Raw genomic sequence first — 25,962 nt, 5'->3', positions numbered from 1 at the left:
CCTGACAGGTAGTTTTTTATACTTGATTTCAGTATCATAATTTAATTACTACTGCTATAGTGAATACTACTACCAGTAATAATACAGTAAAACTACCACTATGATTAAGATAAAAGGATTTCATGAAATTGCAGTTTGTATTGGATTCATTTATTTTTGAAATTTTGGTAAATATCTTGTGCAAAATTGTTCTTACTCTAGCTCTTTTAAATTATCCATACTTCTTTTGTTTATGAGATGTTACTGTAGCTCTTGGGTGTATAGTCCCTAAAATAGATTATATGCCATAATGAAATGGATCCACTTATTTGTAACTGTTTACAAGTAATGTTGTTGTTATATGTTACAGGGTTGTTTTCCTCAAATTAGAAAGGGAAACTTCAGGTTCAATGGAGTTGCTCAAGATGACTCATTTCTTCACACCCCCTCATGTATGCCAAGGTCAGTACAGTATGCCTGTATGTGATTTTAAAACTTCAGATTGATGGATTCCTGCCAAACTTAGGTCATGTATGTATCTTGCAGAGCCAATGAACTGAGTAGATTCTTGGTTCATAAGGTCAGTCATGGGCTCATTATGTATGCAAAAATAGCTTGTGATCGTATTATCATTAGAACAGATTGATGGATTCCTGCCAAACTTAGATCATTTATGTATCTTGCAGAGCCAATGAACTGAGTAGATTCTTGGTTCATAAGGTCAAAGGTAAAAGGTCATGGGCGCATTATGTATGCAAAAATAGCTTGTGAATGCATTCTCATTAGAACTGACAGATGGATTACTATTTAACTCGGGACATCTTGCAGAGCCAATGAACTGAGTAGATTTTAGGGTTATGAGGTCAAAGATCAAAGGGTCATATATGTATATGAGAAATTGCTTGTAATCACGATATTCTGAGAACCTGTTAATGGATTACAATTGAACTTGAATTTGAAAAATTTCTTCTGTTTTGGTTTGTATCAAAATGTTTCTAGAGACTAGTACTTTGAATAATACCAATAGTAGTCAATTTTTATTTCTCATCTTTCAAACAGATAATAAACAAAAATCTGTTTCCTTTACAGCTTACATTACTGGGACAGCTTCAATTTCTTATACGGCTCAAGTGACATCATTGCTAGTTTACACTCTCCAAGAAGGACAATACCACCATCAGACCACCCTCAACACCAACCCATGGGTGATGTACACTCTCCAAGAAGGACATTACCACCATCACACCATCCTCAACACCAACCCATGGGTGATGTACACTCTCCAAGAAGGACAATACCACCATCAGACCACCCTCAACACCAATCCATGGGTGATGTACACTCTCTAAGAAGGACAATACCACCATCAGACCACCCTCAACACCAACCCAAGGGTGATATACACTCTCCAAGAAGGGCAATACCACCATCAGACCACCCTCAACACCAACCCATGGGTGATGTACACTCTCCAAGAAGGACAATACTACCATCAGACCACCCTCAACTCCAACCCATGGGTGATGTACTCTATCCAAGAAGGACAATACCACCATCAGACCACCCTCAACACCAACACATGGGTGATGTACACTCTTCAAGAAGGACAATACCTTCATCAGACCACCCTCAACAGCATGTTGGCAATACATCAGATGCTGTTTGTCAATTGTCTCAGACACCGTACAGAGAAGGTAGCAGTAGTCAGAGCAGGCCTTACAAGAGGAAAGCTCCTTCTACTCAGGCAAGAGTTCCACAGGATGATCCTGAAATTCCAGAGAAGCAATCAAAAGTATGAAGTCTAATTGCTATGGTATCGATAGGGTAAGACAGTTTCCCAGTAGTGACACTTCATCTTGACTTTGTGTATGTATGATACAGGGCTCCACACTAACTTTTGTTTGGAAAAGAGGTTCAACTTTTTACACTCTGTATGCATGAGTCCTAAGAATTTTTTTCCTCAAAATTCAGGGGTCCGGACCTAGAGTGTTGGTGGTCCATGTGTCCCGGCTAACATGTTGGTTTTGAGTCCAGGGGGGTGTTTCACAAAGACTAAGATCGACTTTAAATTGGACTTAACTATGGCAGGCCATTCATGCCACTGGTTGCTCTCACCATTATGGTCTTTAGATAATATTTTTCCCTTCGATACTGAATTATCAAAAAAAGTAAATTTTGTAGATTTGTGTTGATGTTTTGTAAGTCTCTTGAGAGACTAATGCCAGTAAATGGTGAGAGCAAACAGTGGCATGAATGGCCTGCCATAGTTAAGTCCAACTTAAAGTCGATCTTAGTCTTTGTGAAACATTCCCTGGTCTGATAGCAAGGAATTAGGGGTAAAAAGGGTTAATTTTTGGCAATATTTGCAAACATTTGAATATTTAATGGGGTGTGTTCTTCTTGTTCCCCTCAATGAGTACCGTCCACTCTCTGGTGTTAGTGTATACATTTTACAAGATAGAGAACATAATATTGTCACAATGTTTGAATGCATGTGTAAGGGCCTCAGTAGAAAGTGCTGCAAAAATACATTTTGTGAATGTGTACTCAATTAGTCCAAAATAGAGTTGCATCAAGAGCCCATTGTGTACCTGTTTTATGCAGAAAGGGGTCATGTTACATGGTAAATGTTTTTGAAAATACTCTAAAAGGGGGTCATTTTTTACTCGGCTACGATCATGCATTATGCATGTGTATAGAAGGTGACAACACCAGGGACTAGTAGTTATAATAATAATAATGATGGCCTCTGATATAGTACATACCCCCGTTGTGCCACGATACTCCTGGCGCTGAAACATTATTACCCTGGTCCTGGGCGGCGGCCAAATATGTGGCGCTTTGGCATGTCGGGTGCACAGTAATACCTGGGTGGAGAGTGGCAAATGTGGATTAATGCCTTGCCAAGGATGTTAGAGCTGGGCTAGCTGGGATTTGAACCCTCAACCCTTGAGTCAAGTGAGTGAACCACTACACCAGCTCTTAATGCTATCATGTCAACTAACCACTCATAATGGAGGATGTAGTTACTTTAATGCACAGTATTTGTTTGATAATAAATTATGATTAAATAAAATCTGAAATTATTTGTTTGATTTATCACCAGAAATGACCCCAGCTAAAGAACTATTGCTGTCTAAATTTTCAACTTACCGCCCACAATTGAAGATTTAGTTACTTCACAACATACAAGTGCTGTACGTTAGTTAATGTCTGTCACACTCACCGCCCACAATTGAAGATTTGGTTTCTTCACAACATACAAGTGCTGTACGTTAATTAATGTCTGTCAGACTCTCGACACACAATATCGTCATATAGAATTAGTGTAGACTGTTTCTGTGTTTGCACTTTTTTCTGCTCTAAGTGATCTTGCATTTTTGATCACAGCGCTCTTCCTGAAAGCATTTGTTAAGTTGAGGCCCATGTTAAATAAAGCTGAAATACATAACAAATGAGTCAATCATACATTAGACAGCTTTAATATAATGCATGTAGAGAGTATATGTGTATTGTAGACTTTAATCATTTTGCTTTAGGTAATTTGCATGCAATGTATGAAATACCACCTAACTTTCACAAAGTGAGTTACGAGTTGAAGAATGTAACATTTCAAAATGTCATTGCTCAAGTTCAATGAAAATATAGTTAAGAAGAAATAGTTACCAGGAATGACCCAGATGTTAAGAGCCATATTGCTCTAGTTATCGTGTCAACGAACTTGATAGAACTCGATTTGATAGTTAACAACTAGATTTATCTGGTAAGGGTGTATAAATATCGGCCAGAGTTATCAATGTAACAGTTTGTTGGAGATGTATTATTGTTTGTAAATTTATAACTACATTCAGTTCTAGATTTTAAACTCCATCTGAGGAAATATTTTCCTGGATTTTATTTACAACACTCCAGTGTAAATGTAAATATGTGTTATAATGTTAAGATACATGTCTCTTTTGTCAATGTAACATGCCTGAGTTATCAGTGTACTATTTAATTTGAAATTGATTATTGTTTGTACATGTTTAACTCAATCACCAGTACTACTTTTCTTGACATTACTCCAATGTACATGTAAATATGCTGCTATAATTGTACAATACATGTTTATTCTAATTGTATCCAGTACTGGATTGCGATAATTTGTATGATACATATTCCAGGCTTTGCTTCGCATCATTATGATTATGATTATGCAATGGTATCATACATGTATATTTCGAACCTTTTTTTTTGCCATACATACTGGCCTTGTAAATAAGAGTTATATTCTAATAAGTTTGCATTCCTGATTGGCTTATAAAATAGAAACGTAAGCAGTACTCTTATGAGCATTCCGTTACCTTGCCTTTTGATCACCATCCTCTTCTGATTAAGTGATGTCATTTTTTAAATCCACTCTGATTATCATAATAGACAATGGAATCACTCAGATCTGTGAGTTTATTCTGAATTATGTCATGCAATATGATGTACTTAACGCAGGTCTTTCTATGTATATTAGATGGTCATAAATTACTGAAATAAAGTTGCAGTGCCTTAGCTATTTCAATATTTTGATGTACAAAGGAGACACAAGAATGTGTTGTAGTTTGATGATGGTGTAATTGTATCCTATATCTTAAATGGAGTCACGTGACACTCAACATTGTTCCTCAATAGATTGAAAGACCAAATACACTGACAGTGGTTCAGCTTTAATGCACAAACACGATACTTTAATATTTTTTATTTTATTTTAAAGCTTCGTTTCCATTACTAATACAAGTATGTGTACATAAATGTTATGAGTTCAATATTATCTTCATTTTTCTCTGTTTTGTCTTATGGTATATCAAATTTATTTGTAATATTAAATTGAAATCAAGAATATAATTACTGTAATTCGTTAATTTAAATTACCATTTACTGGTGCCAGTAATATTCTTTTTTAATTGCTTCCATTAATTTTGTCATTAATTATTATCATGATTATTATTATTATAAGTATTTCTCTTTATTATTGTTATCATTGTTATTGTTACTTTTATATTTTAAGTGTTATCACTATCGTCGTTAGTGATATTTGTATTGATCAAATTGAATTGTATACAGTACAGTGTTAAATTGACGAATTCAAACTGATTGTAAACTTCTCCAATACCCCAATGTGGGTGACATGAGAATAAATTGTCATTGTCATTCTAGTTCTCTTCGCGTACCCATTGTTTGCATTGTCTCAACTCATTGCACGCGTCTGACACTAAGGTAATTCTGTTTTTTTTTTTTTCTAGTTCATATACATACATGTTTACAAAGATATATATATATGTATTGGTAATCTATGCAAATATGATTACCTACCGTAATGAAGATGACATCATATATCAAGGAAAAAAAATTAATCAAAATACCTACTTCAGATTAGAGCATATAAGAATAAAAGAAAAGGGAAGGTATGTAAGAAGAGAGAGAAGAAGAAGAAGAAGAAGAAGAAGAAGAAGAAGAAAGAGTATTAAAAAGTATATTCATCATGATCATGTATATTATATTAAATGTATACTAAAACAGGGCCCTATGATTGTCAATTATAAGTTGTTCCTATGTTCATATGTTGAAGCAAGATTGTTAATGTAAATATAAACAATTATCCTATATGGACACAATAAAGAAATGAAATGAAATTACCTCTGTCATTTTTGTGGGATGTGCGCATCTTCGGGTATACTTGTTGTGGTGCATGCATGGACCTACTACTCCATAGGTCCATGCTGTGGTCGATGCATCGTTGGGTAGTGCTTTCTGAGTGTATTTTGTGAATAGCTTTATATATTCCATATATTATTTGTTGTTGTATTCATGAATCAGTTATCTTTGTCACATCATCTGAGGGGCCTTAACTTAACAAGTTGTGCTTCAACCAAAGTCTCCTCATCTTTCTTTATTCTACATTGTACTGTTATGATTATACTCTATTATATTTTGTTACATGTTATTTCTGGAAGACAGAAATAAACGTTATACTTGACACCTGATACTTGATATTGTTTTTTTATTTTTGTCATATCATTTCTAGCACATGTCTTCCTACATCCTCAGAGAAAAATACTTTCATGAAAATGTCAAAATGTTTGATAGTAGCTTGACTAATGTAACTATCTTTGATAGATGTAGGTTCGAAACACTGGCGTGGGACCCCCCCCCCCCCCCCCCCTTATGGCGAAAACACCTTATTTTGTGCATTTTAAATGTTCTAGATATAAGAGAAATTTTCTACCATTTCTGGCATAATTCTAGATATTCTCTCTCTCTCTCTCTCTATCTTTTCTTAATTTTGCCTTTTTTTTTCCTGTACCACGACTTCCATCCAGCAGCGTAAGCCTGCATGACCAGACCAGACCAGATTCAATATTTGCTTGCAACATAAGCAAAGAACTGATTCAAAACAGAGTATACAATTATATGATGGAAATAATTCTACTTAGTCACACTCTGTCCCATGCGCAAATGGATTCTATCATTGAAAAGGAATAACAGTTAAAGGGGAAGTCCGCCCTAGCTAGTTGTGATCAATCAAATACAAATTGGCAACTCGGCAAATATTACAGGAGCTCTCCTTCCATTTGCTTTGTGCATAATATTCCATAAATGACGGAATATATCTGTTCCTTGCAGGGGTAGTATATATAGAAACATATTTCCAATCATTATATTTAGGGTGCATGTATAATTATGATTGATAATTTTCTTGAGGGAAAATGAAAAAATCTTATTTTTTTTTGTACTTAAGGTGAGCTCGCATAGTATGTCGCAGAGTTGCAAATTTGTGTTTCATTGAACAAAATTTCAAAACTTAATAACTTCCTTATTTTTAATCGGAAATTACTCTAACTTCACTGACCTATTTCTCTCATTGTTCTGCTTCTATTAAAACCAACTTAATTTCAGGGTGGACTTTCCCTTTAACTGAGGCAGAGGATTTAAATATCTTGATATATATACGTGGAATATAATCAAGTCATTGCAGATTCTACCTATGAACAAGCTCTTAACACATGCATGAATAAAGCATAGAGACTATGGATCTATGACAATTTTGAATTTGTATAAACAATCCGCCAGTGACGGATCAGGGGGGGGGGGAGGGGGCACGGGCCCTCCTCCCCCCACCACCACCACTCCAGGAGAAGAAAATATCGGGTAATTTACTCATGAACTTGGGTTTCCTTTTGCGGATCCATATTTCAATCATTTTACTCTTTTTACGACAAAAAAAAAACCCATCAAAATGTATTTCTATAGGCCTATAAGGTCTATACAAAAAATGTTCATGGATCGGTCGGTCGAATTTTTTTTTTTTTTTAGACTTGTTTTCCTCCCTCTTTGGGCCGATATTTCTCATTTTTGAATGCTTTAATACTTTCTCATTCATTACATTTTTTTTTCTTCTAAAAGGCGGTAAACAAAAAATATGATTCTGGGGGTCGGTCGCAACTTTTTAAACGCGTAATGTGGATATAATCATACAGAAAAGGGCGTAGTGGGGAATTCTAATAAGCCACCACATGGCCATGTTTTCCAAGAAATGTATGCATCAAATAGCATCCTAAATATTTATCCTTTAGAATAATGTCTAATATATAAGTAATAGAAGATTATGAAAAATTGCCGCTATAAATTTCTTCAAACTATACCTTTACAAACAACTGTCAGGATAAACAACTTATTCGGACACACAACGTCTGGTTATAGTTTAAAAGAAAACATAAAAATAAGAGGTGCAAGTTTGGGCGAATTACAAGTAATCCCCCCCCCCCCCCCCACCAAAAACAACAACCAATTAACCCCTTCCCCGCTCGAAACGGAGGAGGTTGCTGGGTGGTACTGGTAGAGGTCAGTGTTTGGGGGAATCCCCTTCTGCGTAATGCATAAATTACGAGCGCGCGCGCGTAATTTGTTTGTCAACGTATGACCAACGAAGGATCAACGCGTTTTTCCTCTCGGGATTAGCATTTTTTTTTTACCCGTTGTTGAATCCAGGCTGAGGATTCCTGTCAAAATTAATGAAAAAAAAATCGGCTAATGATTTTCCAAAGTTAGCAGCACTGCAGAAAACAAGGCTTGGACTCAATATCAAATAACTAGCCTGTGTTGTGTGAGGTAGCTTTCCAAGCCTGGCCTGGCAGGCGTATGCTACATGGGACCCGACCCCGACTCTCGGGGTAAGATCATCGTCAGCTGCCCGCTGTTCCATTCGCCGCCGCTCCGTACGTACGTACGTTCCTCGGTCACTGACCTCTAGCGCTCCAGTATGGATTGACCGGGTGCGGATGCTGCAGAGCCTGAACTTGAATTTTGAGCCCGAGACGACGCTTGAAGTTTACAATCTTAAGTCTTCACTTTTATTGACTTGAGACAATGCAATTGGTATTGAGAGCTACAGGTGAGATTTGAGTTATCATGTGCATCGATTACATGCAGTAAAGTTGCAATTAATGGAAGGTCTTGGACTTTACTTTTGATTTGTGTGCTCGTTTCTTTTCTTCTTTTTTGTCTTCTTTTTTTATAGTTTTAATTGTTCTTTCTTTTCGTTTTTTGTTGTTTTTCTTTAATTTTCATTGGCGTGTATCATTTAATTATGAATATGTATGCCGCTATTTCCAATGACCTCGTAGTCTAGACTAGTTGTACTTGTAGTACTGTAGTTGTAGTTGTACATAGGTCTACATGTACAAATTATGTGTACATTTGTATCAGTGCAAAAATATCTCTCAATCCCATGCTACCAAGTGATGCATGAATCTCATTTAAAAAAATACTAAAAAATAGACTGAAGCCTAGTATTATGACACAACAATAATTCATACATGCGATGCACTGTGCACTATTATCTACACTGTATACAGTACTGGCCAATGAGTAGTGAATGTGATTGTGATCCCACAGCTACATGTTTGGGAGGCTGCAAGGTTTGGGCAGAGTTAGGTTGATTTCTTTGCCTCTCTCAGCGGTAACCAGACACATGCTCCGGCGACGATTACTCCGGTGAGAGATGCTCCGCAAAGAGCGACAATTGCTCCGCAACATTCGCTCCGACGTCAAATGCTCCGCGTACAGTTGCTAAGCCGACAACTGCTCCGCCGATATTTACTCCGACGATATTTGCTCTGCCGACAATTGCTCCGACGATATTTGCTCCGCCGACAATTGCTCCGCCGACTTTGCTCCACCTACAATTGCTCCGCTGACAAGTTTCATGGGTTATTTTTTGTTTTTGTTTTGTTGCTGTTATTCAGGGGCGTAGCCAGCATTCTGAGAAGGGGGAGGTGTTTTAATTCCCGATCAGAAGACACTGATGGAAAAAAAAGTGATAAACCTTTGCGAAAGACGCAATCATTTTTTGGAGGGGGGAGGGAGGGGCTGGTGCAGAAACTTTTTTCAACCTTCTTTCAACAAAATTAGTGATTATTTTTTCTCGGGCACAATATCATTCAAGGTAATATTAATTCCCTATTGGTAAGCGATGGTATATAGCGAGAGATAGAGCTAAAAATGTAGATTTATCATTAATATTGAATAGCATCTTCTTGCTTAATTTCATTCCTTGATTAAATGAGCATGTTTATACCATAAACTGGACAGCAAGCGTCAACCAAAAAATTATTTTCAACAATAATGAGTATCAAACAGAGTTTTCTTGCTGTGGGACGGGTCGGACACATTCATAGTTAAGGCGGTGTCAATTTCTTTTTTAGCGAGTGGGTGGTTTTAAGCTTTTTAAGTAATTGTGTCTTCTTGTCCCGTGAAAGGGAGGGCACAAACATATTTAAAGGGACGTTATTTGTTTGTTTCTAATTTTTTAATTTGGCGAACAAGGAAGGTAAAAATCATAGGTTATAATCTTGAATATAATTTTTCTACATTACGCTTCTTAATTTGAATCAAATGGGCAAGTATTATTTCAGAATTTATTGTTTATTCCTTGTTGGCGAGCGAGTTTAGCGAATGGTCAAAATTCTTTGGATTGCCATTTCATATTGAAAAGCATCTGCGTGCCCAGCATCGCTTTTTAATCACTGATGTACAAAATGCATTACGAACATAAGCTCTAGCATAGCGAGCAAGCAAATTTTCATCCTTTTCATATTATAACTGAAAACCATCTGCCTACCTACAGTACCACCCCTTTTCTCAATCAATGATTATTTCACGAGCATGTAGTATATTTCATACTCCATTTTATTTCTCATTTTCCCCTACGTGTCCCGACGCCGCGTCGGCAGGATTTACCGTCATTAATTATAGCAACATCGTCCCGACACAAAGTTATAGGCCAATGCAAAAATATGGAAATCAAATCTTCCTATATTCTATTTTGTGTCCCTTTTACCTTGTCTTAATTTTTAGCCTTTTCTTTTCTCTTTTCTTGACCTTTTCTTGTCCTATTCTTTTCTTTTCTTTTTGTCTTCAACGTCTTCAACAGGGTACTTTGGGGGCGGAGAAATTGTCGGCGGAGCAAATTTCGGCAGAGCAATTGTCGGCGGAGCAAATGTCGGCGGAGCAAATGTCAGCGGAGCAAATGTCGGCAAAGCAATTGTTGGCGGAGCAACTGTCGCGTAGCAAATGTCGCGGAGCAATTGTCGGCGGAGCAAATGTCGGCGGAGCATTTGACGTCGGTGCAATTGTCGCGGAGCAAATGTCAGCGGAGCATTTGATGTCGGAGCAAATGTCGTTGGAGCATTTGACGTCGGTGCAATTGTCGCGGAGCAAATGTCAGCGGAGCATTTGATGTCGGAGCAAATGTCGTTGGAGCATTTGACGTCGGAGCAAATGTCGGGGAGCATTTGACGTCGGAGCAAATGTCGGGGAGCAATTGTCGCCTTTTGCTTCCTCTCAGCCTCTGCATATTGCATGGTCACTCATTGCCACTTGCAATTTTGCACAAAACCATACAAGTCATGTAGAAGGATAACTGTGGTGGAGGCACAATCGCTTTGCAAATTACCCATTTCTGGTCTCGATTAGCTCCATGACAACCCTTTAAACAGTAAACACCAGTATAGATCAATCTTGCTCTGGAAATAGACAATTGAACTTGAAGCCATTGGTATATATCTATACCATTGAAAGACAATACGTATTTAGAACTTCCCTCAAAAAAAAAAGGGCTTGGAAATGACTTTTAGTGGAAACATAATGACCATAAGTTGTTGCAATTGCAATCGCAATCACCTAAGTAATAGTGATTTTCAGACCCTTTTACCGAATGGTTGTATGTTTTGTGCTGCACAAAGATCCAATCAGTTTAATGTTGGCAATTGCAAGTAGTGTCAGTGGGTCATTGATATGTAGACGTATGCTAATGTACCTGTTACAGCTCATTTATGTACATGTATGTTATTACAACAACAAAAAAGATGTCAGTCGGTCACTCAATAGTGTCTGACAGTGAAGTCTAGAAGGTAAACGGCTTTCCTTGCATAATTTGAATACTAGGACACTGATAATGTTTAACAGATATGACATATTCATAATTCCTGCAAAGTTCTACAGAATTTGATGTTGGCTGCAAAAGGGACATAGTACCTTTAAGATACTTTCATTTACTGAAAACTTGCTTAGGTCATACCAATTATAAGAGAATGAGAGCTCAATGAGTAGTCAATGTCCCTCCAAATGTAACGTGAGTAATCGTGGAATTGCCCATAACAACAATTCTTTTTTTTCTTCAAATACAGTCAATGTAAAGCTCTTGATAAGAGAAATCCAGTGGTGAAAGATGATTTAAATTGGATATTGCTTTATGGCTCAAAGAAACCCATCTTCTGTAATGCTTTTTCCATGCTTCTTGGAAAATAATTAACTATGATCTGCTCAGTGACCTAAGTAGAAATGTATACTACTTAGTTTAGCCAGGAGGGATTAGACATCGCAGCATGGTCACTAACATGTGGTTATCTCATCAAATCAGCTCTCAATAAACATAAGAAAAAGAGGATTACGGGGGACCAACAGGCACCGATTAGGCATTGTTTGCTATATAGAGGGCGTGAGTAGCTATACGTTGTGCAGTGGGGCTTTAAAAAAAATACAGCTCCTGATGACATGAGGACTTTCACTCGAAAGTGAAAGAAACCCATGCACCCTGATTGACAACTACAAACAAAAATCACAAAATCATTGTTATCTGCCCAAATACAGCATTCATCGATATATATGACCACAAAGATACTGAAGGCAGGTCCCAGCCATTCCCCCAAGGATGGGTTTCAGAAAGCCCCCAAAATGTCACACTATTATGAAATGGACATAGTGAATTGAAACCCTCATTCCATCTGTTTTATGAACTTAATGTAGATATTTCTGATTATTGTTTTCAGGTATTGTTGTCCATGTCTTCACCATTTTCCAGAGATCTACATTTCTGTCAAGTGAGAAAGAGATCTTACACCATGGATGGATTCTGCCTTCTCTACCTACTCCTGATCTGCTTGATGAGATCTGGTGACGTTGAAACCAATCCAGGTCCTAACACTGCAGAAAGGTATGCATAACTATACTGGCTTATTTCAGGTCATCGCGTCCAGTCGGGTGGTTGTCTTACACAACATTTCATGAAACAGAAGATCATGTGAAGATACACTTTCAGGATGTGATCTTTAGTAGATTTGCCACAGGGTTTTCACAAAGTGTCAGGTAAATTGGACCAGGTCATTTGAAGATGAGAGAGGTTTATTACCCCCCCCCCCCCCCCCCCCCCCCCCCCTGTTTTCACAAAAGGCCGGGTAACGAGAGCACCCGCCCCGAAGTGATGACGCGTTGGTTTGAAGTAAGCCCATATACATATAGGAACCTTTGGGTGTGAACAATAAATTTTAGTTCTGGTTCACGCGATTGCATTGCAAAAGAAACATTATTGAAGTGATTCAAAAGGTTGATCATGCATGGAGCGCAAAAGTATTGGTGTTTTCTTTTTGGTTTTGGAGTTGTCACAATTATTGTTTTGCCCAGTCTTGCTAAGTCACATGCACTGGACACAGAAATGTGTATATAGGACTACAAAAACATGGAGCATGAAATTAGTGTGGTCCACAACAAATTATTTTTCGTATTTTTAATATGAGGACATTTGAAGAGCCATCTTTTTCAAGTAACATTTTTTCTATGATACTCTTCCACATTATTAAAAACGGAATGAAAAGGCTCATTAATTTTACCTTTTCTAGAACTCAACCTTCTCTTTATATGCCACACTTAAGATATCATGTGAATACGAAATACCGGTATAAAGTATATACATATACATGATCAATACAGATCAGGATGATGAAAGTAATAATAATAGTAGTAGTAGTAGTAGTAATAATAATAATAATAATAATAATAATAGGTTCTTGTATAGCGTTCATGTCAGTCAGATTTGACCCTCCTGGTGCTCCCGATTATTACCCTGGCTTTAGCAGGGCTGCCATACGGCGCTCTAGCATTTCAAGGAATAAATAGCAGGTACCCATTTACTTCACCTGGGTGGAGTGTGGTAAATGTAGATCAATGTCTTGCCAAAGGACATTAGTGCGGCGGGGGGACTCGAACCGCTAACTGTGAATCGACAGTCTGGCGACGTATCCACTAGACCACAACACCTCTACAGTATTAGAGTAGTAGTAGTAGTAGTAGTAGTCGTAGTAGTCGTAGTAGTTTATTAGTAGTAGTACTGTAATAGTAATGATAATAATGATTATAATAATAATGATAATGATAATAATAATCATCATCAATTCTAGTTTTAATAATGTAAACTTCATTATTATTATTCAGGCCTTAAATTTAAATATTTTTAGGGCAAGGCCACTTTTCTGTAGGGCCCATTCCTATATTACAGCACAAATAGGAAGAATTGAGAAGGGCACAACAAATCTCCAAGGCCAATGAGAGGGGCATTGAGGCCAATCAAAAGGGCACTCTTCCACAGCCTTGGCCTTGGTGGCCTTGGATTAATTTAAGCCCTGATTATTAGAAGTAGTAATAATATTTTTCTTATCCGTGTTATTATTACTATCATCATCATTATTGTATTTACTGCAATCTCTCTGCTTTTGGGGGAGTGATTACCTTTGCCAGAAGAATACCGCCCTCACATGCAATTTGGGGCAATATTTTTAAAATGTTAATATCACAGGAAATATATATTCTTTTATCCCCAGGCTGTTTATATATGCTCGAGCACATAAAACAAATAGTTGAGTGTCACATGATAGCTTATAAGCCAATAGGATGATCTCTAACTAATATCTTATCACACCCAATTGATTTATTATTCATTTTACAGTACCGTCAGTGAAATGGAGTTCCTGAAGCTGGCCCAGGATATCGATCCATCTTACTACTACAACGTAGGGATATCTCTAGGGTTCTCCCATGCTGAGCTAAAGGCAAACCTGATAGAGAATTCAAAGAACTTCAAAAATGCCTTCATGGATGTCTTTATGAAATGGAATGTCAAGCAGCAACCTCCACACTCAGACAAAAGACAGCTTTTGGCAGACAAACTACGAGAGGTTGACTTGGGTGGCCTATCAGACGGATTAGTCAATGGACCTCCAATTCCAAACAGCACAGGTGGGCAGATACTAATTTCTGCTATACCAGGGCCATGTATTATAAAGCCTTTTGATTGTTCGAAAGGTTAATATCCATCGTGTATTGATCAAACTTAAGATCAATCATAACTCTTTATAAAACGCAGCCCTGCAGAAGACATAGAAAACCATTCATAAAAGTGAAGGGAGTTTTTACCATTGAGATAGTGAGTGCTCTGTGTTCTATACATTTGCCACAGTTTACAGAAGTGTCAAATTTGATCAGGCCCCATGCATGTTTTTTTTAATTTACTAATTTAACTTGGTTAATCCTAGATATTTTCGGGACACATTATAGTACAAGTACCCACTGCACTATTCGTATAAGAGTAGGGGGAAACCCCGGTGTAGGGGTCCACCTGCACACACCCCAGTATAGTACAATAATACTCTGTAAAGAGATCTGTACTCAAAAAGGAAGGAAGAAGAAGTACTTTGAGTGACAGCAGAATTCGATGTACATGTTTTGATATATCATATTCTCATTTTGATATTCAAAGATTGATTCAAGCCGTGATCTTAACTGAATTTAGGCGGAGGCATACTGGAGATGCAGCCATATATTTGTCTTGTTTTTTTTCAGAATAAAATGTGTGATTGTCAGGAAAACTCTGCATTGCTGAAATGTCCTAAAAAAAATTATTCCAGTGATATTCATCTACAAGTACATGTATACACAAATTACTCAGATTTTAAATGCGCTAAAAATTGAATGAAGTCATATAAATTCAGACAAACTTGTAGGAATTTGTGTCTTTATGTACAGGGCCCCCTGGAAAACAGTACTTTGATTACTGACGGGGCTACCCTGTTTAAATAAATAAAACATAATAAAGTACATGCACCTACCGTAGTTGTAGGCCACACTATCAGTCTCAGACCTTTACAATCCTTTCAGATATATCAGAATATGTTTATGTGTAATCATGTGAATATGGATTATCTATGCATTTTAGGAGGGCCACCAAGACTGCTCGAATCACAGACCAAACCTCCTTTAGCTGAATCTCAGACCAAACCACTTTCTCCTGAACTGGTTGAGCGGTGTGCAAATGATTTCAAGTTCAAGTACAGGTCAACTGTCTGTAAGATCAGAGCTGATCCTCTCAATCCTGCTTCCACTGTGCAGCTTAAAGACATGTATACTAATCTCGTCCTACTAGAAGAACATGGTACAGTGAAGCGATTGCTAGATTACAATGATATCCTTGATCTCAAAGTCAATGGAGAGTTCCCCAAGCGGATCATGGTTCAGGGAGAGGCAGGGGCTGGGAAAACTACATTCTGTGCTAAGATTGCTTGGGACTGGATTGAAGGAAGGCATTTCAGTCACTTTGTGTGGGTCTTGATTGTTCCTCTACGTGAATTTAAGCAACACACCATTGGCCAGATTGCAAAGTCTTATCTGGCCAAAAACAATCCAGCAACAGTTTCTCAGATCACTGAGTATATCTGGTCAAACCCTGACAAGGTATTCATCGCATTCGATGGTCTCTAGACGAAGTCAGTGGCAAAATCATGAAGACAGAATCTTGCGAATCACAGCCTACTGATCAAATGCAACTTCAGCCATCACAGCCAAGTGTCACCTCCTCAGAGGCATGTGGAAGCTCATCTGAGACTGGTGATATTGGACTTGTAGATATTCTTCGTTCAGATCAACTTGCCTCTTGCCCAATCTTGGTGACCACTCGCCCATGGAGAGCAGTAGAGATTAGATCAGATGGTGATCTAATGAAGCTCTATACATTCATTCATATTGAGGGTTTCAGCAGAGAGAATTTGTCAGTTTACATTCACAAATACTTTCCAAAGAATGATGATAAAGCAAATCAGCTTATCCAGTTCATCGGTGGGAATGATGTCCTATCTGAAAACATGGCTCACTATCCTATATATGTAGCCATGCTGTGTCTTATGTGGAAAGAACTTGACAAGCAAAAACTAAAGAAAATGAAATCACTGAAAACTTTTTCTCAGATATTCAAAGAAATGATTGCCTTTCTAAAAGAACATTATGCTCAGAAAGAGGTTAAGAAAGTAGGCAGCCCCTCACTTATTGCCCATTTGAAAAAAATTGATGAGGACCTTGTACCTATTGCCAAACAGGCCCTCAATGGTTTGCTAGAAAATACTTTGATTTTCAGTGAAGATGATTTTGAAATATGCCCAGAATCCAAGGACACTGCATGTCGGGTTGGAATTTTGTCTCAAGAGGAGAGAATTGCCACCACTAACACGGATACACATGAGAGGCATTCTCATGTGCAATTGCCAGTCTTCTTCCCTCACAAACTGTTTCAGGAGTACATGGCTGGAGTCCACCTTGCTTCCCTATATGAATCAGATCCTAATGAATTCAACAGGCTGATGGAGCAAGTAGTGCTGCCAAGATACAAGGAGTTTAGGTATCTCCTGTACTTCACTGTGTCACAGAACAAAAGTATTGCATCCCATGTAATGAAGTCTATGCTTCGGAAAGTATACAGGAATATTCCTTTCATTGTTGATGTAGCCTTTGAGAGTCTGGACCCAGATGTAGCAGCCTTGGTGAAGGACAGGGATTCATCAGTGGAGACTGTGCTGATCGTGGACACACCTATGACAGCACACACTGTAGCTGGGTATGCATTCATTGGTCCATATCTGGTAAGTTTGATCATAGTTTAATAAACAAAGTTAGTTCATCCATTTTTGTACCTTTTTTATGCCTCCATTACGAAGTAGCCGGAGGCATCATGTTTTCGGGTTGTCCGTCCGTACGTACGTCCCGTTCTCGTGATCGCGTTATCTGAAGAACCGATTGATGGATTCCTGCCAAACTTTGGTCATGTATGTATCTTGCAGAGCCAATGAACTGATTAGATTTTGGGGTCACAAAGTCAAAGGTCACAGGGCTCATTATGTATGCTAAAACAGCTCGTGATCGCGTTATCTCAAGAACCGATAGATGGATTCCTGCCAAACTTAGGTCATGTACGTTACTTGCAGAGCCGATGAACTGATTAGATTTTGGGGTCACGAGGTCAAAGGCCATGGGCTCATTATGTATGCAAAAATAGCTTGTGAACGCATTCTCATTAGAACAGATTGATGGATTCCTGCCAAACTTCATTTATGTATCTTGCAGGGCCAATAAACTGAGTAGATTCTTTGTTCATAAGGTCAAAGGTCAAAGGTCATGGGCTCATGTATGCAAAAATAGCTTGTGAACGCATTCTTATTAGAACTGACAGATGGATTACTATTTAACTCAGGACATCTTGCAGAGCCAATGAACTGAGTAGATTTTAGGGTCATGAGGTCAAAGATCAAAGGGTCATATATGTATATGAGAAATTGCTTGTAATCACGATATTCTGAGAACCTGTTAATGGATTACAATTGAACTTGAATTTCAAAAAATTCTTCTGCTTTGGTTTGTAAAATTGCTTTATGACGGAGGCATCATTTTCGATTGCGCGCAGTCGAAGTTCCATCTAGTTACTTTTATGTCTTTTGCAATTTTCTTACCATACAACAGTATAATCATGGAATGGTGCATAAAGGACTGTAGTTCTAGTAGCACATCTAGGGCAACCGCTCATGTAGACTACACGTGTATGCCTAACATCCAAGTAAAAGTCTATATTCTGTATCCCATCAGTAATCACTTTGTCATTTTATCCAGGTTAAACTCTGGATTCAGAGAAATTGTGGACCTTCTGTGTCACTTGATGTTGCAGAGATGATATGCTCAATTCCATCCTTGATGGTAGTTTCTCTTCAAGGTGAATTCCATCATTGTTTTTTTGCAACACTTGCAATGAAAGGAAAAGAATCAAAGGTGAGCATTTCATCCACAATTGTAATGCATGTTCAAGTGTTTAATTTAATTTCACCCCATTATTACCATCTCTTCCCTTTTACATTTTGATTTCCTTTAATTTTTGTTAATGTCACATGCTGGTTCTTTTGACCGAAGGATATCAATGGTTGTTTCACTAAGGCAGCAGCAGTGTTAACAAAAGCCTTTAAGTTTGAATATTCACCGTGGAAACCTAGAGAGTGGGCGGGGAGTAATATGCAATTAGTCGTATGCATATATTAACTTGAATGCCCTAAAAGAAACTTACATGTAGGAAGATCACAAAATAATTATGTACTGTAAAGAATAGATATAGAATTTTGAAGAAAAAAAATCACTATTAAAAAATCATCCTCTCCATGGAAACGTGAGTATGTTCTCTTAATTCAAGAGACAAGAATCGAATTTGAAAATAAAATCTATTTCATCATTTTTTCTGAGAATAACATGTTATTATAAATACAAGTATGGATTGAATGGAATTTGTATAATATATAAGAATACAGTCAGAAAATAGTAAATAAAATGTATGCAGGTATTGATAAGTTACTTATTTATATTCATCATTAACGCAGGTCAAGACCCTTGAGCTTAATTATGTCAAATGTCCCACATCAGCCTCATTGCATCATCTAGTAGAAGCACTTTGTTCTATGCCAAACCTGACTGACCTGATACTTGGAATGTATCTCAATGAGGAGTTCTTCTCTTCATTGAAAGCACAGGCATCATCCATACAGGTATGTGTGTCCCAATAGTAATGTCATGGAGAGGTTCATTGAAAGAAAGAAAGAGCAGTAATGATTATATGGTGCACATGTATACACCATTTTTTCCAAACACCCTTTTTTAATGGCCATTCACTTGGTATATTGGTAAAGTCATAAAAAATAAAATAAAAGCAAACTATACATGTACTGTTTCAGCTGAAATCCAAATGTGTATAAGATTGACTTTGTTTTGATCAATAATCAATATCCAACCTTTTCCAAGTTTGATTGTTATGAAAAATATGTCATACAGTTTTATTACTGCTAATTTTAATAAAGGCCTCATTTTACCAAACTTAACCATAGCAACAAACCTCCTGACAAGGGTCTTGGGCAAATGAAATTTAGAGTTATGAATACATTCAATACTTTAATAACAAATGTATATAAATACATATTATTAATTTCAGTATAAGTAGGAGTAGGACCTATCAATGCAAACAGGTTGGAAGTCCTATAAAGAGTACATATAGAGTTTTTATTTAAATCACTCTTATTAAATCATCCTCTCCTTGGAAATGTTAGTGTGTTCTTTTTTCAATAGACAATAATTGAATATGAAAAGAAAATCTATTTAATAATTTTTGCGGAAAATATTTTTCATGAATACAACTATGTAATGAATGGAATTTGTATGAAATGTAAAAATATAGGGGAAAATGTGTAATTAAAATGTGTAAATAAAATGTATGCATGTGTAGATGAGTTACTTAACTATATTCATCATGAACGCAGGTCAAGACTCTCGAGCTTTATAATGTCGGGTTTCCCACACCAGCATCATCACATCTAGTAGAAACACTGTGTTATATGCCAAACCTGACTGACCTGACACTTCCAATGGATCTGGATGAGGAGTTCTACTGTACATTGAAAGCAAATGCATCATCCATACAGGTATGTGTGTTCTAATGTAAATGTCATGGAGAGGGTCATAGAAATGAAGAAAGAGTAGTAATGATTATATGGGGCACATGCAGAGCTGCCAACTAGTACGGATTTTCCGTAATTGGTACGGAAATTAACGACCATTACGGAATGTTGTCTCAAATTACGGATTTTAAAAAAAAAAAAAAAAAAAAAGATTTTTTTTTTTTTTTTTTTTTTTTTTTTTTTTTTTTAATGAATTAAATATGATTTATCGTAGCGAGTGCTGTGAATAGGAGCCATTTTTCATGATAAACTGTGTTGTGATGACCTGAAATTCAATACTTAACATCTTTGTGTGAGTAAAATCACCAAAAATTTCAGATAATCATGCGTCCGCGCAGTGTTGGCGTGTCGTTTTTTTAGATTCATAGCGCCGCATAAGAAATTACTGATTTATACCCCAAATTACTGATTTTGAGCCTTGTGATTACTGATTTTCTGTTCTGGAGGTTGGCAGCTCTGCACATGTATATATATGTTTTTCTCTACAAATACCCTTTTCTAAAGGCAATTTTCTTGGTTTATTGATACAGTCATGAAACATGGGATAAAAGCAAACTCACATGTACTGATTCAGTTGAAATTCAAGTGTATATAAGATTGACATTGTTTTGATCAATAATCCATATCCATCCTTTTCTGAATATGATTTATAGGAACAATATGTCATATCATACTTTTAAGAGCCAATTTTAAAAAAGGCTTGAATTCACCAAACTGAACCAAAGCAAGAAACCTCCTGACTTAGGGGTCTTGTGCACATGAAATCCAGAGTTAAGAATACCTTAAATACAATAATAGCAAATATATATTTATGCATATTAACAATTTCAGTGTAAGTAGGAGTAGGGCTATTCTATGCAAACAGGCTGGAAGCCCTATGAAGAATAGATTTAGAATTTTGAACAAATCACTATTACCAAATCATCCTCTCCATGGAAACTTTATTATGTTCTTTTTATCAATAGACAAGAATTGAATTATGAAAAGAAAAAGCTATTTATAAATGTTTGCTGAGAATTTATTATGAAGACAACTATGTAATTAATTGAATTTGTAGTTAATGTAACAATACAGTGATAAATTTGTAAATAAAATGTATGCATGTACAGATGAGTTATTTAAATATATTCATCATGAATGCAGGTGAAGACTCTCAAGCTTCATGCTGTCAGGTTTCCCACACCAGCATCATCACAGCTCCTAGCAGAAGCACTGTGTTATATGCCAAACCTGTCTGACCTGACACTTGAAACGGATCTCAATGAGGAGCCTGAGGAGTTCTTATCTTCATTGAAAACACATGCATCATCCATACAGGTATGTGTGTCCCAATGGCAATGTCATGGAGAGGTTCATTGCAGACAAAAAAGAGCAGTAATGATTATAGGGGGCACATGTATATAATTATATTTTTCTTCTTCCAAACACCCTTTGTTAACAGCCATTCACTTGGTATATTGGTAGTCGTGAAACATGGAATAAAAGCAAACTATAATGTACGTACTGATTCAGTTGAAATCCAAGTGTGTATAAGATTGACATTGTTTTGATCAATAATTAATATCCAACCTTTTCCAAGTTTGATAGATATGAAAACTACGGTATGTCTAAGATTTGTTCTAACAGGTAGTTTTGTATACTTGATTTCAGTATCATAATTAAATTACTACTGCTTTAGTGAATACTACTACCAGTACTACTACAGTAAAACTACCACTATGATTAATATAACAGGATTTCATGAAATTGCAGTACGTATTGGATCCATTTATTTTTGAAATTTTTGTAAATTTCTTGTGCAAAATTTGTCTTACCCTAGCTCTTTTACATTATCCATACTTATTTTGTTTATGAGATGTTACTGTAGCTCTTAGGTGTATAGTCCCTAAGAAAATAGATTATATGCCATAATGAAATGGATCCACTTATTTGTAACTGTTTACAAGTAATGTTGTTGTTATATGTTACAGGGTTGTTTTCCTCAGATAAGAAAGGGAAACTTCAGGTTCAATGGAATTGCTCAAGATGACTTGAACTCATTTCTTCACACCCTCTCAAGGTTAGTACAGTAGGCCTATATGTGATTTTAAAAGAAATTTAGATATCAACATGTAAGCTTTTCATGAGTAGTGCTATAAAGAAACAATATAAAGAGCCTCTAATGGAATACCAAGAAAAGATACAATGCTGATATATACCCCATCAGGGAGCATGCAATAAAGTGATACTGTATACCTTAAAGGGATCGTTTAACAATGATAAATCTGAGATGCACGGCCTTGCGTGCTACCAGTATCTGTGATATGGTGTAATATTGAAGCCCTAAAAAAATGGCGCTTCAAACTGATCAAGAAGTGCCTCAGAAAGTACAAATCTTTGAGTGACCAGTTTTACCTTACTCGTTTTCCCCAATAGACTGTAGTTTTATGAAAACCGTTTGGCAAACGCAAAATTTGGTTTCGATTTCCAATCATAAATATCTTGATAATCAGACAGACGATCGGCTTGTAAAAGTCATGTAGTTCCTGACTGACCTAAAGGTTTATAATTATAATTGCAGCATGAGCTAAATCCAGGATACCGGATCCCTTTAAAACGATTTAAGATTTCATGTCTGAAAACACAAAATATTCAGTAACAGCTTTATTGTACAAATTCCTTACTGTAAAGTGCTGTCAACCTTGACTTTATAGATTATGTTTGAGTCCTTTTTTTGTGTGAGTTCTTGATATTTTTTGTAAACTGTATTCTTTTTTTCTTCTTCTTCTTAATTCACTGTTAAAAATGTTCCTTGAGACTGGTACTTTCAATAATACCAATAGTAGTCAATTTTTTATTTCTCATCTTTCAAACAGATAATAACAAAAATCTGTTTCCTTTACAGCTTGTGTGACTCGGATGACTCGAGTATCTCGGACGGCTCAAATGACTCGGATGTCTTGAGTGTCTCGGATGGCTCAAATGACTCGGATGGCTTGGCTGACTTGGCCAACATCAGTGTTACCACTGATGTACAATCTCCAAGAAGGACATCACCACCATCAGACCACCCTCAACAGCAACCCATGGGTGATGTACACTCTCCAAGAAGGACAATACCTTCATCAGATCACCCTCAACAGCATGTTGGCAATACATCAGATGCTGTATGTCAATTCTCTCAGACACACAGAGAAGGTAGCAGTAGTCAGAGCAGACCTTACAAGAGGCAAGCTCCTTCTACTCAGTCAAGAGTTCCACAGGATGATCCTGAAATTCCAGGAAAGCAATCGAAAGTATGAAGTCTAATTGCTATGGTATTGGTAGTAGAGTAAGACAGTGTCCCAGTGGTAACACTTCATCTTGACTTTGTGTATGTATGATACAGGGCTCCACACTAACTTCTTTTTTGGAAAAGAGGTTCAGATTTAACTTTTTACACTCTGTATGCATGAGTCCTAAGAAAAATCTTCAAAATTCCGGGGTCCAGCCCTAGAGTTTTGGCTGTCCATGTGTCCTGGTTAGCCTGTGGGTTTTGAGTCCTGGTCTGATAGCAAGAAATTTGGGGTAAAAAGGGGCAATTTTCTGCAATATTTGCAAAAATTTGAATATTATTGAAAACGCTGTGTTCTTCTTTTTCACCTTGATGAGTACAGTCCACTTTTTGGTGTTAACTTTACGAGATAGAGAACATTATATTGTCACAATGTTCTAATACCTGTGAAAGGCCCATGTAGAAAGTGATACCAAAATTGGATACGTGTTGTAAATGTGTACTCAAAAGGCCCAAAACAGAGTTGCATCATGGGCCCATTGTGTACCTGTTTATGCAGAAAAGGGTATCGTTCTGTAGAAAATGTTTTTGAAAATACTCTTAATAGGGGTCCTTTTGGACTTGGCTATGATCATGTATTATGCATACATAGAAGGTGACAACACCAGGGAATAGTAGTTTTAACGATAATAATAGTGGCTTCTGATATATTGCACACGCCCGTTGCGCCATGACCCTCCTTGCACTCAAACATTATTACTCTGGTCCTAGGCAGCGGCCAAATATGTGGCGCTTTGGCATATCGGTGCCCATTAATACCTGGGTGGAGAGTGGCAAATGTGGATTAATACCTTGTCAAGGATGTTAGAGCTGGGTTAGCTGGGATTTGAACCCTCAACCCTTGGATTGAGTCAAGTAAGTGAACTACTATACCAGCTTACCACTCATAATGGAGGATGTAATTACTTGCACTGTATTTTATTGATATACCAGCTCTTAATGCCATCATGTCAACTAACCACTCAGAATTGAGGATGTCGTTACTTGCAGGGTATTTGTTTGATGAAACTATGATTGAATAAATTCTGAAATAATTTGTTTGATTTATCACCAGAAACGACTCCAGCTAAAGAACTATATTCCTTTACCGGTATCTATATTGTCAGCTAACCGCACACAATTTAGGTTGGTTTCAAACCCTTAACACTGGGATTGAGTCAAGTGAGTGAACCACTACACCAACTCTTGCTATCATTTCAACTAACCACTCACAAGGGAGGATGTACTAACTTGCACGGTATTTGATAAAAATATAATTAAATAAAGTCTGAAATGAATTGTTTGATTTATCACCAGAGATGCCCCAGCTAAAAAACTATTGTTTTATCTACATTGTCAACTAACCGCACACAATTGAAGATTTAGTTTTCTGCACAACATACAAGTGCTGTTCGGTGGTTAATGTCTATCAGCTAGACTCCCAGTACACAATATCATCATGATATAGAATGAGTGAAGATTATTTCTGTGTTTTCACTTTTTTCTGCTCTAAGCGTTCCTGCATTTTGATCACAGCGCTCTTCCTGAAATCATTTGTTAAATTGAAGCCCATGTTTAATAAAGCTGAAATGAATAACAAATAAGTCAATCATACATTAGACAGCTTTAATATAATGTTGAGAGTATGTGTATTGTAAACTTTAATCATTTTGCTTTAGGTAATTTGCATGCAATGTATGAAATACCAACTAACTTTCACAGAGTGAGTTATGAGTTGAAGAATGTAACATTTCAAATAACTTATGAAAATGTCATTGCACATGTTCAATGAAAATATAGTTAAGTAGAATTTGTTACCAGGAATGACCCAGATGTTAAAAGCCATATCGTTAGTTATCTTGTATATTAACTTGATATTCTCAATATGATAGTTGACAACTAGCTTTTTCTGGTAAGGGTGTATGGATACCGGCCTGAGTTTATATCAGTGTAACAGTTTGTTAGAGATGTATTATTGTTTGTAAATTTAGTTCTTCATGTTAAAATCCACCTGAGAAGATATTTTCCTGGATTTTCTTTACAACACTCCAGTGTAAATGTAAATATGTGCTATAATTTTAAGATACATGTCTCTTTTGTCAATGTAAATATCCATGAGTTATCAGTGTAAATATTTATTTGAAATTGATTATTGTTTGTGCATGTTTAACTACAATCACCAGTGACCAGTACTACATAATAAATCCATCCATTTATTACATCACTCCATTGTACATATAAATATGCTGCTATAATTGTATGATACATGTTTATTCTAATTGTATTCAGTACTGGATTCCAATAATTTGTATGATACATATTCCAGGCTTTTCTTCACATCATGATGATTATGATTATGCAATGGTATCATACATCATAACATGTATATTTTAAACTTGTTTGTTTGCCATACATACAGTGTAAATAAGAGTTATATTTTAGTAAGTTTGCATTCCTGATTGGCTTATAAGATACAAACGTAAGCAGTACTCTCATGAGCATTCCGTTACCTTGCCTTTTGAT

The 25,962-nt window shown here is 36.7% G+C and overlaps 2 protein-coding genes across 2 annotated transcripts; both read left to right on the top strand.

Moving 5' to 3' along the window:
• The first annotated feature begins 12,079 nt into the window (after nt 1-12,079).
• On the top strand, nt 12,080-16,621 carry LOC100893387. The gene is made up of 3 exons (XM_030992796.1): nt 12,080-12,502; nt 14,288-14,577; nt 15,554-16,621. Exons 1-3 carry the CDS (start codon nt 12,351-12,353, stop codon nt 16,093-16,095), a joined length of 984 nt encoding a protein of 327 aa, XP_030848656.1. The 5' UTR covers nt 12,080-12,350; the 3' UTR covers nt 16,096-16,621.
• Nucleotides 16,097-25,076, top strand: LOC115927234. Its single transcript, XM_030992795.1, has 7 exons — nt 16,097-17,246; nt 18,268-18,423; nt 19,020-19,184; nt 19,950-20,111; nt 21,291-21,464; nt 22,118-22,206; nt 23,032-25,076. The coding sequence occupies exons 1-7, from the start codon at nt 16,116-16,118 to the stop codon at nt 23,426-23,428; spliced, it is 2,274 nt and encodes a 757-aa protein (XP_030848655.1). The 5' UTR covers nt 16,097-16,115; the 3' UTR covers nt 23,429-25,076.
• Nucleotides 25,077-25,962: the final 886 nt, after the last annotated feature.

Source organism: Strongylocentrotus purpuratus, unplaced genomic scaffold (genome assembly GCF_000002235.5).
Source record: "Strongylocentrotus purpuratus isolate Spur 01 unplaced genomic scaffold, Spur_5.0 spur5_scaffold_20, whole genome shotgun sequence".
Classification (NCBI taxonomy): Eukaryota; Metazoa; Echinodermata; class Echinoidea; order Camarodonta; family Strongylocentrotidae; genus Strongylocentrotus; species Strongylocentrotus purpuratus.
This window is presented reverse-complemented; position numbering and strand designations above follow the sequence as displayed.